General features: G+C 46.2%; 1 protein-coding gene across 3 annotated transcripts in view; it reads left to right on the top strand.

Moving 5' to 3' along the window:
* Positions 1-22453, top strand: part of CCSER2 (coiled-coil serine rich protein 2) — a 221251-nt gene that overhangs the window by 45010 nt on the left and 153788 nt on the right. For all 3 annotated transcript variants that reach the window (XM_073574879.1, XM_073574881.1, XM_073574880.1), the window contains exons 2-3: positions 6197-7547; positions 14853-15055. In XM_073574879.1, the coding sequence (XP_073430980.1) occupies positions 6233-7547; positions 14853-15055 (1518 nt within the window). In that variant the 5' untranslated portion in view covers positions 6197-6232. The remainder of the gene's footprint in view (positions 1-6196; positions 7548-14852; positions 15056-22453) is intronic.

Raw genomic sequence — 22453 nt, 5'->3', positions numbered from 1 at the left:
AAATTTTTCACTTAAATATAAGCAATATGTGTGGGAGGTGGAGTCGGAGTCGGTGTAAGGGAAATTGAGGAGTCGGAGTCGGAGTCGCAGGTTTGGCTTACCGACTCCACAGCCCTGGTTTGCGAGTCTGACCTGTGAAGTGGTCTTTTGAAGGGGCAAGTTGCGTAAGCACATGATGGTGGCGAGTCTGAGGCTTTTGTGGATTCAGGAGCAGCTCTGAACCTGATGGACTTGGATTTTGCTAAACGTTGTGGATTTCCTATGACACCTCTGCGGACGCCTATCCCTTTGAGGGGTATTGATGCTACTCCTTTGGCGAAGAATAAACCTCAGTTTTGGACCCAGGTGGTAATGCGGGTCGCCCCAGACCATCAAGAAAATTGCAGATTTTTGGTGTTGCATAATTTGCATGATACCATTGTTCTGGGGTTTCCCTGGTTGCAAATCCATAATCCAGTTCTGGATTGGAAATCTTTGTCTGTGGTGAGTTGGGGTTGTCGGTGTGCCCTTAGTGATGCTCCTGTTTTCTCCACCTCTCCCCAGTCGCATGATGTTCCTGACTATTTGGCTGACTTTTATGATGTATTTAGTGAGAATGAGTCTGCGTCTTTGCCTCCTCATAGGAGTTATGACTGTGCAATTGAGCTGAACCCGGGGTTTAAATTTCCCAAGGGTTGGCTTTTCAATTTATCTGTACCCGAGCGCGAGGCCATGCGATCCTATATTAAGGAGGCATTGGAGAAGGGTCATATTAGACCATCCTCTTCACCCTTAGGTGCTGGGTTTTTTTTCGTGGCTAAAAAGGATGGTTCATTAAGGCCTTGTATTGACTATCGTGCCCTCAACAAAATTACTGTTAAATATCAGTATCCGTTACCCCTGATTTCTGATCTATTCTCCAGAGTTAAAGGTGCTTGCTGGTTTACCAAGCTTGACCTCAGGGGGGCGTATAATCTTATTCGCATTAAGCATGGGGATGAATGGAAGACAGCGTTTAATACTCCGGAGGGACATTTTGAGTACCTGGTGATGCCTTTTTGGGCTCACTAATGCCCCTTCTGTCTTCCAGTGCTTCATGAACGATATATTCCGAGACTTTGTGGATAAATTTTTGATTATCTATCTGGATGATATTTTGATCTTTTCCAAGAATTGGGACTCTCATGTGGAACATGTTCGGGCTGTGTTCCGGATTTTGAGGGAGAATTCCCTGTATGTCAAGGGATCGAAATGCCTTTTTGGGGTACAGAGGGTTTCATTTTTGGGATTTATTTTGTCTCCGTCAACTATTGAAATGGACCCGGCCAAGGTACAGGCCATTTATGACTGGGTTCAGCCCACTTCTTTGAAGGCCCTCCAGAAGTTTTTGGGTTTTGCTAATTTTTATCGGAAATTTATAGCTAATTATTCTGGTATTGCCAAGCTATTGACAGATTTGACTAGGAAGGGTGCTGATGTGCTGAATTGGTCTCCGGACGCTGTTTCTTCCTTTCAGGAGCTGAAGCGAAGATTTACTTCTGCTCCGGTTTTGCGGCAACCTGATGTCTCACTCCCGTTTCAGGTGGACGCTTCTGAGATTGGTGCAGGAGCGGTGTTGTCCCAAAAAGATCCTGTGACATCTAAAATGAATCCTTGTGCTTTCTTTTCCCGAAAGTTCTCCCCATCCGAACGTAACTATGATGTGGGGAATCGGGAACTGTTGGCCATGAAATTGGCATTTGAGGAGTGGAGACATTGGTTGGAGGGAGCCAAACACCAAGTCGTGGTCCTTACTGACCACAAGAATTTGATTTACCTGGAGTCGGCCAAGCACTTGAATCCTAGACAGGCTAGGTGGGCCTTGTTTTTCACACGTTTTGATGTTGTGGTCTCTTTTCTTCCGGGCACTAAGAATGTCAAGGCAGACGCCCTCTCTAGGAGTTTCCTTGCTGATTCTCCTGTTGTGACTAAGCCTGCTACCATCTTAGGCGAGGGGGTAGTTCTTTCTGCCATCTCGCCCGATTTGAGACGTGCTCTGGAAGAGTTTCAGGAGGACAAACCTGAGCGTTGTCCCAGTGGAAAGTTGTATGTTCCTGACCAGTGGAGGAAGAGAGTGATGTCTGAAGTTCATTGCTCTGCATTGGCTGGTCATCCAGGTATTTTTGGTACTAGAGATCTGGTGAGTCGGTCTTTTTGGTGGCCCGCCTTGTCTCGTGATGTCAGGAATTTTGTGCAGTCCTGTGGGACTTGCTCCCGGTCTAAACCTTGTTCTCGCTCTAGTGGGTTGTTGATGCCTTTGCCGGTGCCCAGGAGGCCATGGACCCATATTTCAATGGATTTTATCTCTGATATGCCTGTCTCTCAGAGAATGACTGTTATTTGGGTGATTTGTGATAGATTCTCTAAGATGGTCCATCTTGTACCACTCCCTAAGTTGCCATCTTCCTCTGAGTTGGTGCCTTTGTTTTTGCAACAGGTGGTTCGCTTGCATGGGATTCCTGAGAACATTGTATCTGACAGAGGAGTTCAGTTTGTGTCTAGATTTTGGAGGACTTTCTGTTCCAAGCTGGGAATTCAGTTGTCCTTCTCCTCTGCGTTTCACCCTCAGACCAATGGGCAGACGGAGAGAACAAACCAAACTTTGGAGTCGTATTTGAGATGTTTTATTTCTGCCGATCAGGATGATTGGGTTTCATTTTTGCCCTTGGCCGAATTTGCTTTCAATAATAGAGCTAGTTCTGCCACTTTGATGTCACCTTTTTTTTGTAACTTTGGTTTTCACCCTCGATTTTCTTCAGGGCAGGTGGAGCCTTCTGCCTGCTCAGGTGTTGACACTCTGGTGGAGAGAATGCACCAGATCTGGGACCAAGTAGTGGATAAGTTGTCTCTCTCCCAGGAAAAGGCCCAGCGGTTTTCCAACCGGCGTAGGACCGTTGGTCCCCAGTTTAAGGTGGGTGATATGGTTTGGTTGTCATCAAAAAATATCGCTATGAAGGTGGCTTCTCCTAAGTTTAAGCCTAGATTTATTGGACCTTACAAGATTTTGGAGATTATTAATCCGGTCTCTTTTCGTTTGGCTCTTCCTGTCACATTTAAAATTCATAATGTGTTTCATAAGTCCTTGTTGAAGAGGTTTGTTGAACCAGTAGTTCCTGTGGTGGCACCTCCTGACCCTATATTGGTTGAAGGTAACATGGAATATGAGGTAGAGAAGATACTGGATTCCCGTCTGGCTAGCCAGAGACTCCAGTATTTGGTTAAGTGGAAGGGTTATGGTCAGGAGGATAATTCCTGGGTCTCTGCCTCTGATATTCATGCCGAAAGATTGGTGCGTGCCTTTCATCGGGCTCACCCGGATCGCCCTGGTGGCATGGATGAGGGTTCGGTGACCCCTCCTCAAGGGGGAGGTACTGTTGTGAGTTCATTTTTCCCTTCACCATTGAGGTCTGATGAACTCCCTCCTCTGGTGAAGGAAGGTAGTGAGACTGATTACCAAACACCTGGGCAGCTAGATGATAACTGGGTGGCTGGAATTGAGGACTGGATATAAGGCTGCTGACGCCCTTCTTCCTGGCTGGTGATTTTCCTGCTGGATTCTTGGAGACCAGTCTGATTCCTGCATCTCAAAGCTAAGTTTTTCTGCTCTGCTTTGTACTCTTCAGTTTTGTTTTTGTTTTGCCTTGTTTTTTGGGAGTTCTGCCATCCCCGGCCGGGGGTGAGCTGAATTCCATTTTTGTCTCTGATCTGTTGATCTTTTGCTCTGTCTTCAGAATATACCTGAGTGCTGATATAGTCTTTTGAAGCCTAGCGACTTCAGGGCCTGTTTTTCCTATCAGTCGGTTGGCTCATTTTGATAGGGTTTTTGCGGATGGCAGACAGCAGCTTTCCTATCCTGTCCTATGTAGTTAGCTTGGACCCCATCATTTGCTCAACTTATCTTTCTATCTGTGTTAGTGTTTTCATCTTGCTTCACCGTCATTATATTTTGGGGGTTGCCTATTGCTTTGGGGTCTGCTCTGGGGCAGTTTAGTTTTTCCCCTTTCTGTCTTTAAGCTATGTAGCTCTCCGGCTGTGATCGAGGGGTCTAGGGCACCGTAGGAACCCCCCACGGCTACTGCCAGTTGTTGTGGATAGGTTCAGGGGTCTGCAATCCGATAGCTGCCAACCTCTCTGGTTTTTCTGGACTTAGCTGGTATTTTGTTTTTTCCTCCTTCGGTGACTCATCATAACAAAGGGGGATATGAAGGTTCTACTGTCAGCTGGTGGCCCAATCAACTTGCCACAGTAGAACTTGCAAATCAGAAGGTGACTTACCAAACGGGAAACTTTGGTCTGACAATTTTTTATTCAGTCCTTGTTTTCAAGAATAATTGTAGCGGCATTTTAAAATGGCAGTTCAGCAGTTTTTTTTTTATCTCTATGCCTGCCACATGATTGTCTAACACACTCTGTATTTTTTATCTGTAGTGCACTTACCTAACTCCCATTTTGATTTCCAAATCTCATCCTGTGTTTTATTTTTCCATTTTCTGTTATTAATCCTGTGGTGCCTCAGTGCATCATCATATGGCCAGCTAGAACCTGTAACCTCTCTGAAAAAAGAACGTTTGATGGCTGGAGCCTTTGATGAATCGGGAAAGCTGAACTGTGATCTCCTGCGTTATAACTTGATAACAGGGGCTTTGTGGTCATCATCAGTAACTGCTATAGAAGTTTTTATCCCCATTCACTGTGGAGAACATCATTGGTTCAGTACATTCTATTTAATCACACAGGAATGATGGGTCTTCCCTTAAAGGACTATCCAGCTCTTTTGGGGGTCTCTTTGATAGGTCCTCTGCATCCATTTGCTTTCATATTCATTTTATTTGAGCATTTGTATGAAGTGGTTAAATATTTGATAGTCACAAATTTATGATTCCTTCTGTAAGAGATGTCCACTGCCTCTATATAGTGTGACTACAAGTGCACTCATCTGTCACTCATTACTTTTGACTTTTCTCTGGGTTGTGATATTGATTCACTTCCCACAAGGTCACTGGAGCAGACACACATGAGCTATTGTTGTGCCGCTATTTATCGAGTTCCTCCCTTTCCCCCTACATTTTATTTTTGGGAGCTTCCACATCAGTGCCGACATATGCCAGTTGCCCTGCGGTATTTAACCCATTTACCGTATAGTAAAAAATCAAGATCTATAATTCTTTTCATGCAACCAGGAGAGGGAGTGCAGTTTAGGTCTTAGAGGGTTTTTAACTTTAAGGAAAGGGGACCTCAACCACCCTAACATGCCTGAAATAAAGAAAAAGAAAAACAGAGCAGGTTCTCGCCCTCCCAGGGTTCATCGCCGGCTCCGCTCTGCTGCGTGCGTCTCTGTGCTTTGACTGCAGCAGTTATGACACATTGACAGCACGCATCACCACTGCAGCCAATCACTGAGCTCAGCGGCTCGTGCCTTCCAACTTGCTCTACTTACATTTGGGGTTTACTTTCCTCTTTTAAAGATGTGGAGATTCAGCAATACTTTTATGTAGTAAATTTTGACTGGACATATTGGGGCGGGTTTACTGAAAATGGCGCAATACTGTTCTGGTGCACCATACAGTTCGATATGTTATGTGTTGTAGTAGATGCTCTTTATACATCACCAAACCAATTTGAGTGTCTTTATTTAGCAGGTGAGTAGAAAAAAGAAGGTGGTTATAGCTCTTTGCCACAGGAATATGCAGCGGCCTGTGTGAAAGAGCTTTGAGGCATATGTGCACAACCACCTAGCTGTCAGATGATATTCTGTGGACGGAATTGCTTAGGGTGCATTTACACTGGCCAATAATTGGGAATGAACATTCCTGGGACAAATCATTTGCCGATTGTTTGCTTTTGCTTGTTAGTTTGGGAAATGATTCTTCTCGACAGCATATCATCCTGTGTAAAAAGGAGATGTGCTTCCGAGAACTATGACAGGCAATGACAGGTGTATTAACGATCGTTCTGTGCACATGGATCTGTGGTGGGCCTGTCTAAACAGGCCATTACATGACTGCAGATCGGGTTGCTTGTAGATGATCGACGGTGGTTTATTGGCCACCGTTGGCCAGTGTAACTTCAGCTTTAATTTTTGTAGATGACAAACTGTGTATATAGGATGGTAAATAGAGATAATATAATTATTTTTGAATCTAAGGTTGTTAAAACTCATCTCTTTGTTTTCTTTTAGATCTAACCGTAATCTGAAGGCACCTGTCCTCCTCTCATGGAAGAAAAATTACAGGTCCGAGCCTCTATAGGTTCAAAAGTACCTAAATTTGGTGGGCCCAAGTCCTCAGCAAGCTTTGCCCAGCGGGTATCCAATGGCACACATACTACTTTGTTGAGTAAATCAAACCTTGTCGGAGAGAAGCACAGTGACCATGACCGGACACCAGAATTTTCATTCAACTGGAGGAAACTAAAATGTCAACGGAATGGCCAGATTTCTAGAGAACTTCCAAATGCTGTCACTGAAAAAAGGTTTCCTCAGTACCAGATAGCAGTGGAAAAAGACTCTCAAAATCCCAGGAAGCAAAGCAACATGTTGTTGTCACGCAAGGAGGACACTAATGAAAACTTACTGTCGAATTCTAATAAGTTCCTGAAAGGGACGCAATTTGGAAGGCCCCCCTACTCTGCGCTCAATGGCTGTAAAACTCAGGTTAATGGATTTTACACAAACAAGTCCACGACAGGTTTACATAGACCAAGAGCTAATTCTGCAACAAGTAGAAACTTTCCAAGTAAATCATTGTCTACTGAGAATAAACCTTTCTCCAATGTTAGAAGATCACAGAGTTTTTCCCATTCGGTTCAGAATCCTTTGCTTCCAAATGCATCTTTGACCAGGTCTCATTCATTTAATAGGGAAGTAGATCCAACAAGGCCTTACCAGTCACAACATATCCCCATGCAAACAGTTTTGAGGCAGAATGCTCTCACGAGGACTGTTAGGCAATATGGGCTTGCTAACGGCGATGACCCACAAGTAAGATCTAATTTTGCCAAGACGTATTGTGTAGGGTCTTCTCTTGGTCTAAAGAAACCTAGCCTGTCAAATGGTCCTACTGCATTTGTTCCATTGGGCTACAGGATGAACCGTCCATCTCTACAAAAAACAAAACTATTCTATACCAACAGGGAAAACATCTTTAGTGACAAAAAGGACCCGTCTACTGCCCCCGTAATGGACAAAATTGACCCACTGTCTACTAAAGCAAATTATATACAGGACTCAGAGGTGGAAAATTTGGATATTGGTCATTATTCCTCTGGTGAGAACTTGGATAAACTGAATTGTAAGGATAGTTATTACAGTGAGGATGTGGATGATCTCTCAATTTCTTCTTTGTCGTCATCTGACAAAAATGACCTCAGTGAAGATTTTAGCGATGCTTTCATAGATTTGGAAGATGGCAATAAGACTGTTATTTTACCGTCTGAGAGCAAAGTGACGGAAAAACCTTCGGAGCAATTATTTCAGGACAAGGAGACTGACATCGGTGATTCAGATGGATGGATAGGGGTGAATATTTCAGGTACGTTTTTTTCTCTCTTACTATTCCTGTTTTTTTGAAAATTAAAATAAAAGTTTATTTGCCAGTGTCATCTGGTAGCTTGTTGGGTTATGTGCACATGGTGTCTTTTAACCCCTTTCCAACGTTGGGTGTAATAGTACACCCATGTTAGAATCCCTCCCTTTGATGCGGGCTCCGGCGCTGAGCCCACATGTTTCCTGGCACATGTCAGCTGTTTTGAACATCTGACATGTGCCTCTAACAGCCGCGGGTGGAATCGCCATCCACTCGCGGCTGTTAACCTGTTAAATGCCGCCCATCGGAAATCCTTCCCATATGTGACCTTGTCACATGACCGCGGGTCACCGATGGGTTGGCATGACAATTATAGATGTCCAGCAGACCTCTATAGTTGTCATAGCCAGATTGCTATGAGCGCCGCCCGGTGGTCGGTGCTCATAGCAAGTGAGCATTCTGCTACATACAGGCGATCTGATCATCACCTGTATGTAGCAGAGCAGATCGGACAACTGCAGTTTCTAGTCTTCCATGGAGACTATGGAAACATGCAAAAAGTAAAAAAAAAATGTTTTTAAAAATATAAAAAAAATAAAAAAGTTCAAATCACCCCCATTTCACACCATTCAAAATAAGACAATAAAAAAAAAATTCAAACGTGCACATATTTTGTATCGCCGCTTTCAGAATCGCCTGATCTATTAATGTAAAAAACGAATTAACCTGATCGGTAAATGGCGTAACGAGAAAATAATTAAAAACGCTAGAATTACAGTTTTTTGGGCGCCTTTACATTGCAATAAAATGCAATAACTGGCAATCAAAATATCGTATATATAACAAAATGGTATCTATTAAAACGTCAGCTTGGCGCGCCAAAGAATAAACCCACACCCAGCCCCAAATCACGAAAAATGAAGACACTACAGGTCTCAGAAAATGGCACCTTTTTTTTTTTTCTTTTAACCAAAGTTTGCGGCTCACGGTGTCTGTTAGTGTCTGCAGGTCTGACGCTAAGTTTTACAATGCAGCAACCAGTCAGTGAGCTCAGCGGCTCTGAGCGGCTTGTGCCATCGACTCACACAGACTAAAGCACATTTTATGTTTTTTAAACTGCAGCCAGTGAACAAGGGTGCTCTGAAAATGGGAAAACGCCTTAAAAGTGGAGCTTGACTTTGCATTATTTTACAGTCTACATGTACAGTTAAAGGGGCTGTCCAGGCTTCACACAAAAGTCTGCAGTCAGTCTATGTAACTGAAGACTTCTGAATCCTGACAGCATACGGTGTGCACGCTGTCCGGGTTCCCTATTGCACATGGAAGTGTGTCATGCGTCTGCAAGTGTGCAGTTTGCATACCTGCAGTCACATGCCCACTAGACGTGCTAGGCCTCTATTAACGGAAGTGAATTAAAAGAGCAGGATACGTCTAGTCTGCACTAGATTGCAGATATGGAAATCACATACTTTAATGACCGCTCACACTGGCAATACCGGGAATCGCATAGTGGCTGCAGACTTTTGTGTCAAGCCTGGACCAACCCTTTAAGTCACTTTTGTAAGATATTATCTGAACTGTAAGGGATTTGGCAGGATTATAAAAACATGGCCATTTCTCTCCCAAACCAGTACCAGTAGCAGGAAAATCTATGGAGCCGGGTGGGTACTGTGTCCAGAATTGTGCCCTTAACTCTTTAGTTTCACCTCCATTTACTGCACCATCCGGGCAAGAACGGGAGCTTCAACTCTTCTCAATCCCAGCAGCAAAGTGCCAGAAGAAAGTAGAGTTCTGTCCTACCTAATCACATTGTCAAAATCAGTTCACTTACAAATGGAGTTTTGTAGAGGTTTCTTAGAAAGAAGGTGCAAGCTCAGGTTAAGCCTATACCCTAACATGTCAATCCAGAGTAAGGCAAAAGCCCCAAGAGGCAGATGCTATTTGCCCCATATCTGTCCATCAGACTAGTCCCCTGGATCAGCGTCTCGACACACAATCGAGTGCCCATAACCTATCTATCTGTCTATCTATCTATCTATCTATCTATCTATCTATCTATCTATCTATCTATCTAAATTGAATGTATGTGTGTATCACCAACCAATCACGAAGCAGCTTTCATTTCACCAGAGCTGTTTAAAAGAAGCTGAGCTGTGATTGGTTGCTATGAGCAACAGTTTTCCCACTCCACGACAACACCTCAGCAGACACTGACCGGGTGGGAGAAATCTAGTATCCCCGGGAACATAAGCTCCCAGCCATTGTCTGCCCCCCAGAAAGGAGCAGAGCGCCCATGACAGAAATTAATCCCCCTCCCTTCCCATATACTCCATCACACATCCTCTATCCCATAGGCACATCTTCCCTCTTAAAGGGATCATTGGTATGGAAGTCAGGGCAAATCCACTCAGCGCTCTGATTCTGACCCTAAGCCCCTCTTAAAGGGATCCCCAGTACGAAAGTGAGGGCAAATCCACTCTGGGCTTTGGTACTGACCCCAGGCCTCTCTTAAAGGGATCTCTGGTATGGAAGTTAGGGTAAATCCCTCAGCGCTCTGTTACTGACCCCAGGGTTCTATTAAAGGGATCATTGGTATGGAAGTCAGGTCAAATCCATCCAGCGCTTTGGTACTGACCCCAGGCCTCTCTTAAAGGGATCCCGGGTATAGAAGTTAGGACCATTACACTCAGCTCTGTGGTTCTGGCCCCAGGGTCTCTTAAAGGGATCATTGGTATGTAAGTCAGGGCAATTCCACTCTGCGCTCTGGTTCTGACCCTAAGCCCCTCTTAAAGGGACCCCGGTACGGAAGTGAGGGCAAATCCACTCTGCGCTTTGTTACTGACCCCAGGCCTCTCTTAAAGGGATCTCTGGTATGGAAGTTAGGGTAAATCCCTCAGCGCGCTGATTCTCACCGAAAGGTTCTATTAAAGGGGTCTTTGGTATGGAAGTCAGGGCAAATCCACTCAGTGCTCTGGTTCTCACGCCAGGCCTCTCTTAAAGGGATCCTCGGTATGGAAGTTAGGACCGTTCCACTCCATGCTCTGGTTCTGACCCCAGGCTGACGGGACGATGTATGATATTAGGGGTAGTAGTCCGGTGGCTCTGGCTGACGGGACGATGTGAGATATTAGGGGTAGTAGTCCGGTGGCTCTGGCTGATGGAACGATGTGGGATATTAGGGGTAGTAGTCCGGTGGCTCTGGCTGACGGGACGACGTGGGATATTATAGTGAATGTGGCTATGTGGAGTGGGCGGGGCTCTACACTCAGCTTTATATATATATAGATATAATCATTATAATTTGTTATAACTAACTGTAGTTAGTTACTATGCCCGGGCAGCGCCGGGCTCTTCAGCTAGTAATATTATATTTTTCAAGAATGGCCTCTAGGCCTCCTTGTACATTTTCTTTGCTCTAATCTTTTGGGTGGGAATTATGTGATGATTTTGCTTCACATTATGAAAAATGTTATGATAATTAAGCCCCACCGTGCAATTCTAAATAAGCCTAGGAACTGTTTTAATTGGGTGATATGTGAGAATTGTGCCTTGGCTTCTTTTAACTTGGTGTCTCTCCATGACTGATCTATCCATCATACGTTGGGTTGTGCTGTGTGTAGTGATGAGCGAGTGTACTTGTTGCTCGGGTGTCCTCCGAGTATTTTGGCGTGCACTGAGATTTAGTTTTCGTTGCCTCAGCTGCATGATTTGTGGCTGCTGGACAGACTGAATACATGTGAAGAATACCTGTTTGTTAGGGAATCCCCACATGTATTCAGGCTGTCCAGTAGTCACAATGATGCAACTGAGGCAACGAAAACTAAATCTCCGAGCACACCAAAATACTCGGAGGTCATCCGAGCATGCTAGGGAAAACCCGAGCAACGAGTATACTCGCTCATCACTAGTTGTGTGAGTGGAGCAGGTTCAAGACCTGAGCCTGTTCTACACAGCCGGCATCTACCTCTAACAGCAGCGATAAGAGCGTGCTCCTATCATTGCTTTTAACCCCTTAAATGTCATCGGTAATAATGGACACTGGCATTTAAGCTGCACCGTCCTGCCCAGGCATACTCAGTGGGCACAGATCATAACCCCACCGAGACATTATCGCAGAGGGCATATGGCTTGTCATGGCAGCTGGGGCCTATTGAAGGTACCCATGCCTGCCAAGTTAGTACATGTACTGCAATACTGCAGTATAAAGTACAAGCTATAAAATAATCACCGATTCATGTCAACTATGGGGTTTTAAATGAAATAAAATAAATTTAAAGTACGGTAAAAATTCTTAATAAAAAAAATAAAAATAAATAAAAGTAAAAACTTGAATTGCCCTTCTTTTCCTAAAAATGCAAAGGCACATTTGGTATTGTTTGTTTCATCCATAAGGTAAATGACGGAATGAAAATATAAATCGAAATGACAACATTTCCCATTTTCTTTTCACCGCACCTCCCACAAAAAAATGCAATAAAAAGTGAGCACACCGTCGTATGTAGTCCCGACAGGGGGGCGTTCCAAATTATATCTCTGCTTGCAAAAACAAAAAGTATCTTCTGGAAAAATCAAATAGTTATGGTTCTCCAAAAATAGCGCGACAAGCTACGGTAAATTTCTTTTTCCAAAGTTCCCAATTTTTTGAAGCCTCTTAAATAGTAAAAAATAACCTGCCCGTGCTTGGTGTCACCGCCATCGTGCTGCCGGGTCGTTTTTTTACCGCGGAATGAAAGCCATTAAAACAAAACCTATAAAATCGGTGGGAGATTTGTGTTTTTTGTTTTTTTTACCATTTTGCCTCACTTGGAATTTTTGTCACGTGTATCCGTACACCACATGGCTTAGAGGAAGGCAAGGAAAGAATGATAAATTGCCTGTTCCTCAGGCTGATGGACCCAACTCTCTTGCGATGGGATATTGTGGGTTTTATTTGGAGATGACAACACCACGTGAGCAGAGCAATGCTGGCCCGCGGGCTCGGCGGATGGGATATTGTGGGTTTTGTTTGGAGATCACAGCATCATGTGAGCAGAGCAATGCTGGCCCGCGGGCTCGGCGGATGGGATATTGTGGGTTTTATGTGGCGATCACAGCACCACGTGAGCAGAGCGATGCTGGCCCGTGGGCTCGGCGGATGGGATATTGTGGGTTTTGTTTGGCGATCACAGCACCACATGAGCAGAGCGATGCTGGCCCGCGGGCTCGGCGGATGGGATATTGTGGATTTTGTTTGGCGATCACAACACCACGTGAGCAGAGCAATGCTGGCACGCGGGCTCGGCGGATGGGATATTGTGGGTTTTGTTTGGAGATCACAGCATCATGTGAGCAGAGCGATGCTGGCCCGCGGGCTCGGCGGATGGGATATTGTGGGTTTTGTTTGGAGATCACAGCATCATGTGAGCAGAGCAATGCTGGCCCACGGGCTCTGCGGATGGGATATTGTGGGTTTTGTTTGGCGATCACAGCACCATGTGAGCAGAGCAATGCTGGCCCGCGGGCTCGGCGGATGGGATATTGTGGGTTTTATGTGGCGATCACAGCACCACGTGAGCAGAGCGATGCTGGCCCGCGGGCTCGGCGGATGGGATATTGTGGGTTTTGTTTGGCGATCACAGCACCACATGAGCAGAGCGATGCTGGCCCGCGGGCTCGGCGGATGGGATATTGTGGATTTTGTTTGGCGATCACAACACCACGTGAGCAGAGCAATGCTGGCAAGCGGGCTCGGCGGATGGGATATTGTGGGTTTTGTTTGGAGATCACAGCATCATGTGAGCAGAGCAATGCTGGCCCGCGGGCTCGACAGATGGGATATTGTGGGTTTTGTGTGGCGATCACAGCACCACGTGAGCAGAGCGATGCTGGCCCACGGGCTCGGCGGATGGGATATTGTGGGTTTTGTTTGGAGATCACAGCGTCATGTGAGCAGAGCAATGCTGGCCCACGGGCTCGGCGGATGGGATATTGTGGGTTTTGTGTGGCGATCACAGCACCACGTGAGCAGAGCGATGCTGGCCTGCGGGCTCGGCGGATGGGATATTATGGGTTTTGTTTGGCGATCACAGCTCCACGTGAGCAGAGCGATGCTGGCCCACGGGCTCGGCGGATGGGATATTGTGGGTTTTGCATGGCGATCACAGCACCACGTGAGCAGAGCGATGCTGGCCCGTGGGCTCGGCGGATGGGATATTGTGGGTTTTGCATGGCGATCACAGCACCACGTGAGCAGAGCGATGCTGGCCCGCGGGCTCGGCGGATGGGATATTGTGGGTTTTGTGTGGCAATCACAGCACCGCGTGAGCAGAGCGATGCTGGCCCGCGGGCTCGGCGGATGGGATAATTGTGGGTTTTGTTTGGAGATCACAGCATCATGTGAGCAGAGCAATGCTGGCCCGCGGGCTCGGCGGATGGGATATTGTGGGTTTTGTGTGGCGATCACAGCACCGCGTGAGCAGAGCGATGCTGGCCTGCGGGCTCGGCGGATGGGATATTGTGGGTTTTGTTTGGAGATCACAGCACAATGTGAGCAGAGCGATGCTGGCCCACGGGCTCGGAGGATGCGATATTGTGGGTTTTGTTTGGAAATCACAGCACAATGTGAGCAGAGCGATGCTGGCCCACGGGCTCGGAGGATGCGATATTGTGGGTTTTGTTTGGAGATCACAGCACAATGTGAGCAGGGCGATGCTGGCCCACGGGCTCGGCGGATGGGATATTGTGGATTTTGTTTGGCGATCACAGCACAATGTGAGCAGAGCGATGCTGGCCCGCGGGCTCGGCGGATGGGATATTGTGGATTTTGTTTGGCGATCACAGCACAATGTGAGCAGAGCGACTCTGGCCCGCGGGCTCGGCGGATGGGATATTGTGGATTTTGTTTGGCGATCACAGCACCACGTGAGCAGAGCGATGCTGGCCCGCGGGCTCGGCGGATGGGATATTGTGGGTTTTGTTTGGAGATCACAGCATCATGTGAGCAGAGCGACTCTGGCCCGCGGGCTCGGCGGATGGGATATTGTGGGTTTTGTGTGGCGATCACAGCACCACGTGAGCAGAGCGATGCTGGCCCGCGGCCTCGGCGTATGGGATATTGTGGGTTTTGTTTGGATATCACAGCACAATGTGAGCAGAGGGATGCTGGCCCATGGGCTCGGCGGATGGGATATTGTGGGTTTTGTTTGGAGATCACTACACTACTGTATGTGAGCAGGGCGATGCTGGCCCACGGGCTCGGCGGCTGGGACCTGACTGTTGCACTCTCGTTCATTTCTTACACTGAATGTCATTCTCTTTTAATGCTTTCTTTAGTGCAAAATGAAGTGGAAACGAGCGGCAGCCCTTCTAGAGAGAGCAGGGTCTCCCCTGATATGGATTATCGAGACCCATCGTCTCTGGAGCTTTCCCCATCTGACAGCTCTGATGGCACGTACATGTGGGATGAAGAGGGCATGGAGCCGATCGGAAACGTCCATCCGTGCAGAAGCTACGATTCCTCAGAAATGAACAGCCTGGTATGTTGAGAATAGTTCTTATATTCTCTTTTAATGTCTAGTTTTTGTCTATGATTTTACAGTTTACACGTCATTAAAGGGAATCTGTTACAAGATTTTTGCTCCTTCTAAGTGCAGCATGATGTAGGGGCAGAGACTCTGATTCCGGCGATGTGTCACCTACTGGGCTGCTTGCTACAGTTTTGATTAAATCACAGTTTTCTCTGCTGGAGATCTACCAGTTCTCTGAACGCTGAACTCTGTGTAACCCCGCCCTCACCACTGATTTGCTTAGTTCCGTGTACACTGTGCATAGGCAGAAAACTGCCAATCAGTGGAGGGACAGGGTTATACAAAGCTCGTGAATATGGAGAACTACATGGCAGCAGGTTTACTAGCCCTCTAATGATGATCTCCTTCTGATAAGCTTTGATTTTTGCAAAACTACAGTAAGCAGCCCAGTAAGTGACACATCGCTGGAATCGGGGTCTGCGTCACTACATTATGCAGCTCTGAGATTAGGATTGCATTGGTGACATTCCTGTTAAGGATTAGTTTATCTGTGAAATAGTTTCATGTTTCTGGTAGGTGTTGTAGGACAGGTCACCCATTGATAAATGAACAGAGGAGCTGACTTGTCAAACCTATTTTTCCAGGAAACCATACATCGATCACAGCTATCAGCTGCCCCGATTTACACACGTCCTTACAACATGCTCTATGGACAGCACTAAAGCTCTTTTTTTTTTTTAAAGGTCCTTTTGTGTTTAGTACGACCCTTTGTTTGTTTGGAGGACCCTAAATATCAGCTTATCACAGCAAGTCCTACTGTTGAGCGCACCAATAATCACTGGATGAGGAACTTCACAGCAGTAATTTTCCTCACTGCTAGGTTGTAGGAACATTTTACCGTTCTCATTAATATCCATGGGCCGTCCGTGTAACGTGTTCTTCAGTACGCCATCCAGCAGGCTAATCGTCAGCTTAGGCCTGTTTCACATTTCCGTTTGTTTCCATCAGTCAAAATCCGCCGTTTTGCAAAAAAGCCGGATCCGCCATTTTTTTTTGGCGGATCCGTTTTTTTTTTCCCCATTGACTTGCATTAGCGGCGGATTTTGACGGATGGTCATCCGTTGGATCCGTTTTTTGACGGATCCGCCAAAATTTTGTCGTCCGCTGAATTGAGTGGACGGACAATGAAACGTGTTTTGTCTGCACGGATCCGCTTTTTTACACTGAGCATGCCTGGAAAAATTTCCTTGGCAGAAATGTAACCCCAAATCCCGTTCTGGTAGCAGAAAAAATTTTTCTCTCTCTCTCTCTCTCTCTCTCTCTCTCATACGTTGGTGTCACAACAGAAACGGACCCGTCTTTCATTTTTCACGGATTGCAACTGACCAAATAAACGGAAGTGTGAAGGAGGCCTTAGGTGATGGATAGAGTTGATGTGAATCGATTCGCAAGACCTGGTCTATCAGCCTAGTCAGTATTCTGTGTCTACCGGACGGGAACCCTATGAATTGCCTCCTACTGGACGGCATCTGTGGTTTTTCCTTTGATTAGCTGGCCTGGAGCGGCGTCCTCATTGTGGTTGTAGTGCACATTTTGTGTCATCCCGGCTACTTAAAAGAAGAGGCTCCTTGTGCTTCCTCCCGCTACTAATGTGCCTATACCCGACATTGCCATTTCCGTGTGTGGTTCCACTATTACTCCCCAGCAACATGCCCGCTGCCTTGGGGTCATACTTGACTCCGAGCTTTCCTTTGTCCCCCACATATGATCACTGGCTCGCTCTTGTTATCTGCACCTCAAAAACATTTCTAGAATTCGACCTTTTCTTACTTTTGACTCTGCAAAAACTCTTACTGTTTCTCTTACTCATTCTCGTCTCGACTATTGTAACTCTCTTCTAATCGGTCTCCCTCTTACCAAACTTTCCCCCCTCCAATCTGTCTTGAATGCTGCTGCCAGGATCATATTACTCGCTAATCGTTACACCGATGCCTCTACCGTGTGCCAGTCATTACACTGGCTATCCATCCACTCCAGAATTCAGTATAAACTTATTACCCTCACCCACAAAGCTCTCCATGGCTAAGCACCACCCTACGTCTCCTCCCTCGTTTCAGTATACCACCCTACCCGCGCCCTCCGTTCTGCTGATGACCTGAGGTTAGCATCCTCCATAATCAGAACCTCCCACTCCCGTCTCCTAGACTATACACGTGCTGCGCCAATTCTTTGGAATGCACTTTCCAGGTCAATACGATTAGTCCCCAATCCCCACAATTTTAAGCGTGCCCTGAAATCTCATTTATTCAGACTGGCCTATCGCCTCAACACATTAACCTAATCTATCCCTGTGTGGCACAGCCAAAAGTTTTTACCATAACCAGGTTCCCACATGCTTTATTCATCCATTAGCCCTCTGCGTCTGTACTGTTACACACTTAACATTATGGCTGGTCCATACAATCAGGGCAATTGTTACCACCCACCTTTCGTGCCTCCCTTTTTTACCCTCATAGACTGTAAGCTTGCGAGCAGGGCCCTCATTCCTGTTGGTATCTGTTATGATCTATGTGATTATATGTCTGTTGTCTGTACAAGTCCCCTCTGAAATGTAAAGTGCTGCGGAATATGTCGGCGCCATAGAAATAACATTTATTATTATATTGTAGAGGCACAGATGCCATCAGATAGGAGGCATTACTGACATGGCTGACAGACCGCGATGTTCACACCAACCCTAGTGATGGATACATGACCATCTGCATAGCCCGAATAATATGCCACTGCTTGTCACTTATATGGCATGCTCTCAGTAATGGGCTCATTATGACATTAAAAGAGTTTTACTCTACAAGGACATTGATCACCTATCCGTTAGGGCAGGGGTGGGGAACCTCAGGCCCCAGGGCCATTTACGGCCCTCGATGACCTTTTATCAGGCCCCCGGGCAGATTCTCAGGGACCGCATTCTTGGGCAAGGAGCTGTATTTTGATTGCCACAAACTGAATTTCTTCTTGCTCTGTTAGCACACACACACACATGCAGTGTTCACTAATGAACACTGAAGGGAGTGCAGTGAAAGATTACGTCCTGACACCAGTGCCAGAGTCAGGATGTAATTTTTGGGCAGAGTTTATACGCCCCCCCCCCCCACCCCGAAGGATGGTATAAATATCCAAATGGCCCTTGGCAGAAAAATGATTCCCCACCCCTGCACGGTTAGGGTATCCTATCCCCCCATGATCAGCTGTTGCCAGCTCTGGTGGTGGCCGGGTGCATACAATGTACTGAGCTGGATGGCGACTGCTCCCGGGGACTGCAGATCAGCTCCTATTTTTTGGAGACCACACAACATTGTCCTGAAAAGGACCCTGCTATTATGGTATAGTGCTGCCGTTACGGTGGGAAGTGTGAGAATAGCAGCTCCATAAATGCCAGGGCCCCGGGTTTCCTAGAACATTGCGTGGAGCAGCACACTGGCACCCTTGTGTTGCTAATTTGCTATGGTGCATTGTGGTGCCATCTCCTCCCCTGATTAGTGGCGTACTCACATCCGGACATCGTGGTGGCCATGAAAACAGGGTTTATCCGACAAGGCCTCCTTCTTCCTTCTTCCATTGCTTCATGGCCCATTGTAGGTGCAGGGCTCAGCTTGGTTGACCGGTCAGCAGCGCCATGTGCTGTGGCGCCTCTTCGCCAGTGGTGTGCTACAGAAGACAGTCAGGCTCCTCCTCGCTCCCCACACACATCTGTGAGCCCCAGCGTCCTGACACTTCAGCCAGTTGTCTTTCCTTGGACCACTTCTAGGCGGGAGCGTGCCACACGAGCAGCCAGTTTGGAGATGCTCTGACCCATTGATCTCTGTGTCAGTCTCTCAGATCCTGGCACTTGGCAGGTGCCATTGTCATGAGGTAACCAACGGTCTTCGTCCACCTGTCAGTAGTTTTAATGTTCTGGCTGATCGGTGGAATGATCCTGGTAGAGTATTACTGTAGGGTCATAATACTTGTCTGATCTGCCTCACCGTGTCCCTGGGGGCTTTGTGGTCTCCAGTAAGGTCAGGTTTTTGCACGCAGAGTAAACCCCTGGAACACTTGACCGTGCTGCTAATGATTCTCATGCTGACATTGGAACATGACGGCAAATTATTAACAGAGAGGAAAAAATGTATTTACGGTGACATGAAGAATGAATCCCAGTGATTGTGACGGCTCGTTAGGTCTCAGTTCTCCATCCTTCCTTGTGCAGTGCCGTCCCTTCTGGTTTATCGGTTCACTAGTGACATCTAGTGGCAGCCTGTAGAAGGCACCGCTGTCATCCGGCTGACATCTCTCACCGTGTGTGATTGTGGCTGAGGCAGGGAGTATTTCAGTGTTTGGGGGGTTTGTGGAGGGGATTGATGGCGCTTCACTGTTGTACATGATAATTAATGAAATTTTCAATCGTAACAGTTGCAACGATCTTAAAAAGAACTCCGCCCTGAGAATCCCAGCATAGATGTATTCATGCTCGCTTTAACCCATCACTCGTATTCATCAGAGAAATCATCCTGTGTTTCGCAGACTTCTGCTGAAATGGATTCTCTGTTCTTTGGCACAGTTTTTCTGCTTGTGTACGGCACTGACAGTCTTTGTAAGATGGCGCGCATCAATAATGCATGACTTGGATAGGGTTTAATTGGGTGTCTGTGCGCCGTGTGGGAGTCGCAGTAGCGCTTCAGTAGGCAGAAACTAAGTTGTAGCGAGCTCGGTAATTATCAGTCTTTAGGAAACTTTTGTCTTGTCGATCTGTTCTTAATAAGTCATGTTCAGGAGCAACAGACGGCGCATATTAATCCCATAGTAAAGGCTCATAAAGCACAGTACTTGCCCTTGTAAGGAAACATGCTAAATATTTCTCCACCAGAAGCAAGAATCCGTCTATTAAAAGGACTCTGTCACCAGGTTTCTGCTACTCCAACTGAGAGCAGCATGATCTCGGGACAGAGATCCGGATTCCAGTGATGTATCACTTACTAGGCTGCTTGCTACAGTTTTGAGAAAATCCCTTTCTCTGCTGCAGATCTAGTAGTTCTCTGAATGCTGAGCTGTGTATAACCCCACCCACAGCACAGATTGGCAGCTTTCTGTGTGCACTATACATAGGCAGAAAATGGCCAATTAGGGGCAGGATTACACAGAGCTCATGATCATGTTATCGTAGCTGTGTGGCTGCAAGTATGCACTTCTCAGCCATAATCCCACTAGACTTGCACGGCCTCGCTCAGTGCAACTGGTAGGACTGCTCACTGGACCCACTTGCATACAGACACTAATAAATTAATAAGATACAAGTTACGCTGAGTCTTTTCCATCAAACCTGTTTATAATTCTCATCCTCTTCTCCTTTTCTATACCCTGCTGTCCAAAGATCGGACTGCATGCATAGTAAGTGACAGGTTCCCTTTAAGGGTGTAATGCTACTTTGAGCACTACCGGTCAAGACGACCACTTAGGATCCCATCATACAATACCACAGACAATGAATATAAAAAGTCTACACACCCCTGTTAAAATGCTCTTTGATTTAAAAAAAAAAAAATAAAATCATATGATGAAGAATCATTTCAGAACTTTTTCCACGTTTAATGTCGCGTATAATCTGTACAAATCCACTGAAAAATAAACTGAAATCTTTTTGGGTGGAAAAAATAAAAAGAGGTGAAATTATGTGGTTGTATAAATATTCACATCCTTAAACTAATATTTTGTTAAAGTACCTTTTCAATGTATGACAGCATTAAATATTTTTAGGTATCGGCATGGCACATCTACATTTGGCAATCTTTGCTCACTCTTCCTTGCAGCATTGCTCTGACAATGTCAGATTGTGAGAGCATCTCTTGTGTACAGCGCCCTCTTCAGGTCACCCCCAGGTTTTCAATGGGGTTCAGGTCTAGGCTTTGACTAGGTCATTCCAAAACTTTAATCCTTTTCTGAGGAAGCGTATATTTTGTTAATGGGGAGGTTTGCTTAGGGTCGTTGTCTTGCTGAAAGGTTGAAATTCCTCTTCTTTTATAGGACAGTCCTGAAAATTTCATTGCAGAATTGACTGAAATTTGGAAAGGTGTATAATTTTCTACCTTCACAAAAGCCCCAGTACCAGAGACAAAAAACAGCCCCTAAAGTTAAATTCTGCCTCCTCCATGCTTCCCTGTGGGTATGGTGTTCTTTTGGTGATGCTCAGTGTTGGCTTCACGCCAAACATATCTTTTGTAATCATCAGAACGTGACACATTTCTCATATGGTTTTGGCAGACGTGTTTTGGCAAAAGATGGCTGGACTGGGATGTTTATCTTTGTAAGAAAAGGCTTCTGCCTTGCCACCTTACCCCAAAGGCCAGACATATGAGGAATTTGGGAGATTGTTGTCACATGCAGTACACAACTAGTGCTCACCTGAAATTCCTGCAGCTCCTTTAATGTTGCTGTAGACCTCTTGGCAGCCTCCTTGGTCAGTTTTCATCGTGTCTTTTCAGAATTTTTTGAGCGATGTCCTGTCCTAGGTAATGTCACTGTTGTCTCAAATTAAAGCCGCTTCTTGATGACCTTCTTTGTATTGTTTCATGTTAGAGCCAGTGCCTTGGAAATGTTTTTTTACCTTCTCCTGGCTGATCTAATGATTGCAACCTGTTTACTGACCATGGCTTTTGTTGTAATATGCAATTAAGAAAATGTCTGCAATATCCTGCAAAAATAAACTTTATATGTGGTTAATTAGAATCCCTATTAATGTTGGCAGCTGTGTACTGACTATTATTTAACATGAGTTTAACTCCATTATGTCCAATGATGGACCTAGCACGTCATGAGTGGGTGTACGTTCCCGCACCGTAACGTTCTGTGCCCATCATGATTTTGAACTGCGACTGCGTGTAAATACACAGTGACCATTCCGTGTTGGCAGCTGTCACCGATAGCTAAGCGGCACGGGAAGAGGTGCGGGGACCCATGCCCTGCAATCAGGGCACTCTGATCGGTCAGTCAGTCTATAGCTAGGGGACCTATGCCCCGCACTCAGGGCACTGTGATCGGTCAGTCAGTCTATACCTAGGAGACCCATGCTCCGCACTCAGGGCACTGTGATCGGTCAGTCAGTCTATAGCTAGGAGACCCATGCTCCGCACTCAGGGCACTGTGATCGGTCAGTCAGACTATAGCTAGGGGACCCATGCTCCGCACTCAGGGCACTGTGATCGGTCAGTCAATCTATAGCTAGGGGACCCATGCCATGCATTCAGGGCACTGTGATCAGTCAGTCAATCTATAGCTAAGGGACCTATGCCATGCACTCAGGGCACTGTGAACAGTCAGTCAATCTATAGCTAAGGGACCTATGCCCTGCACTCAGGGCACTGTGATCAGTCA

This window comes from Dendrobates tinctorius, unplaced genomic scaffold (assembly GCF_039654945.1).
Source record: "Dendrobates tinctorius isolate UK_male_01 unplaced genomic scaffold, ASM3965494v1 ptg000040l, whole genome shotgun sequence".
Taxonomy (NCBI): domain Eukaryota; kingdom Metazoa; phylum Chordata; class Amphibia; order Anura; family Dendrobatidae; genus Dendrobates; species Dendrobates tinctorius.
This window is presented reverse-complemented; position numbering and strand designations above follow the sequence as displayed.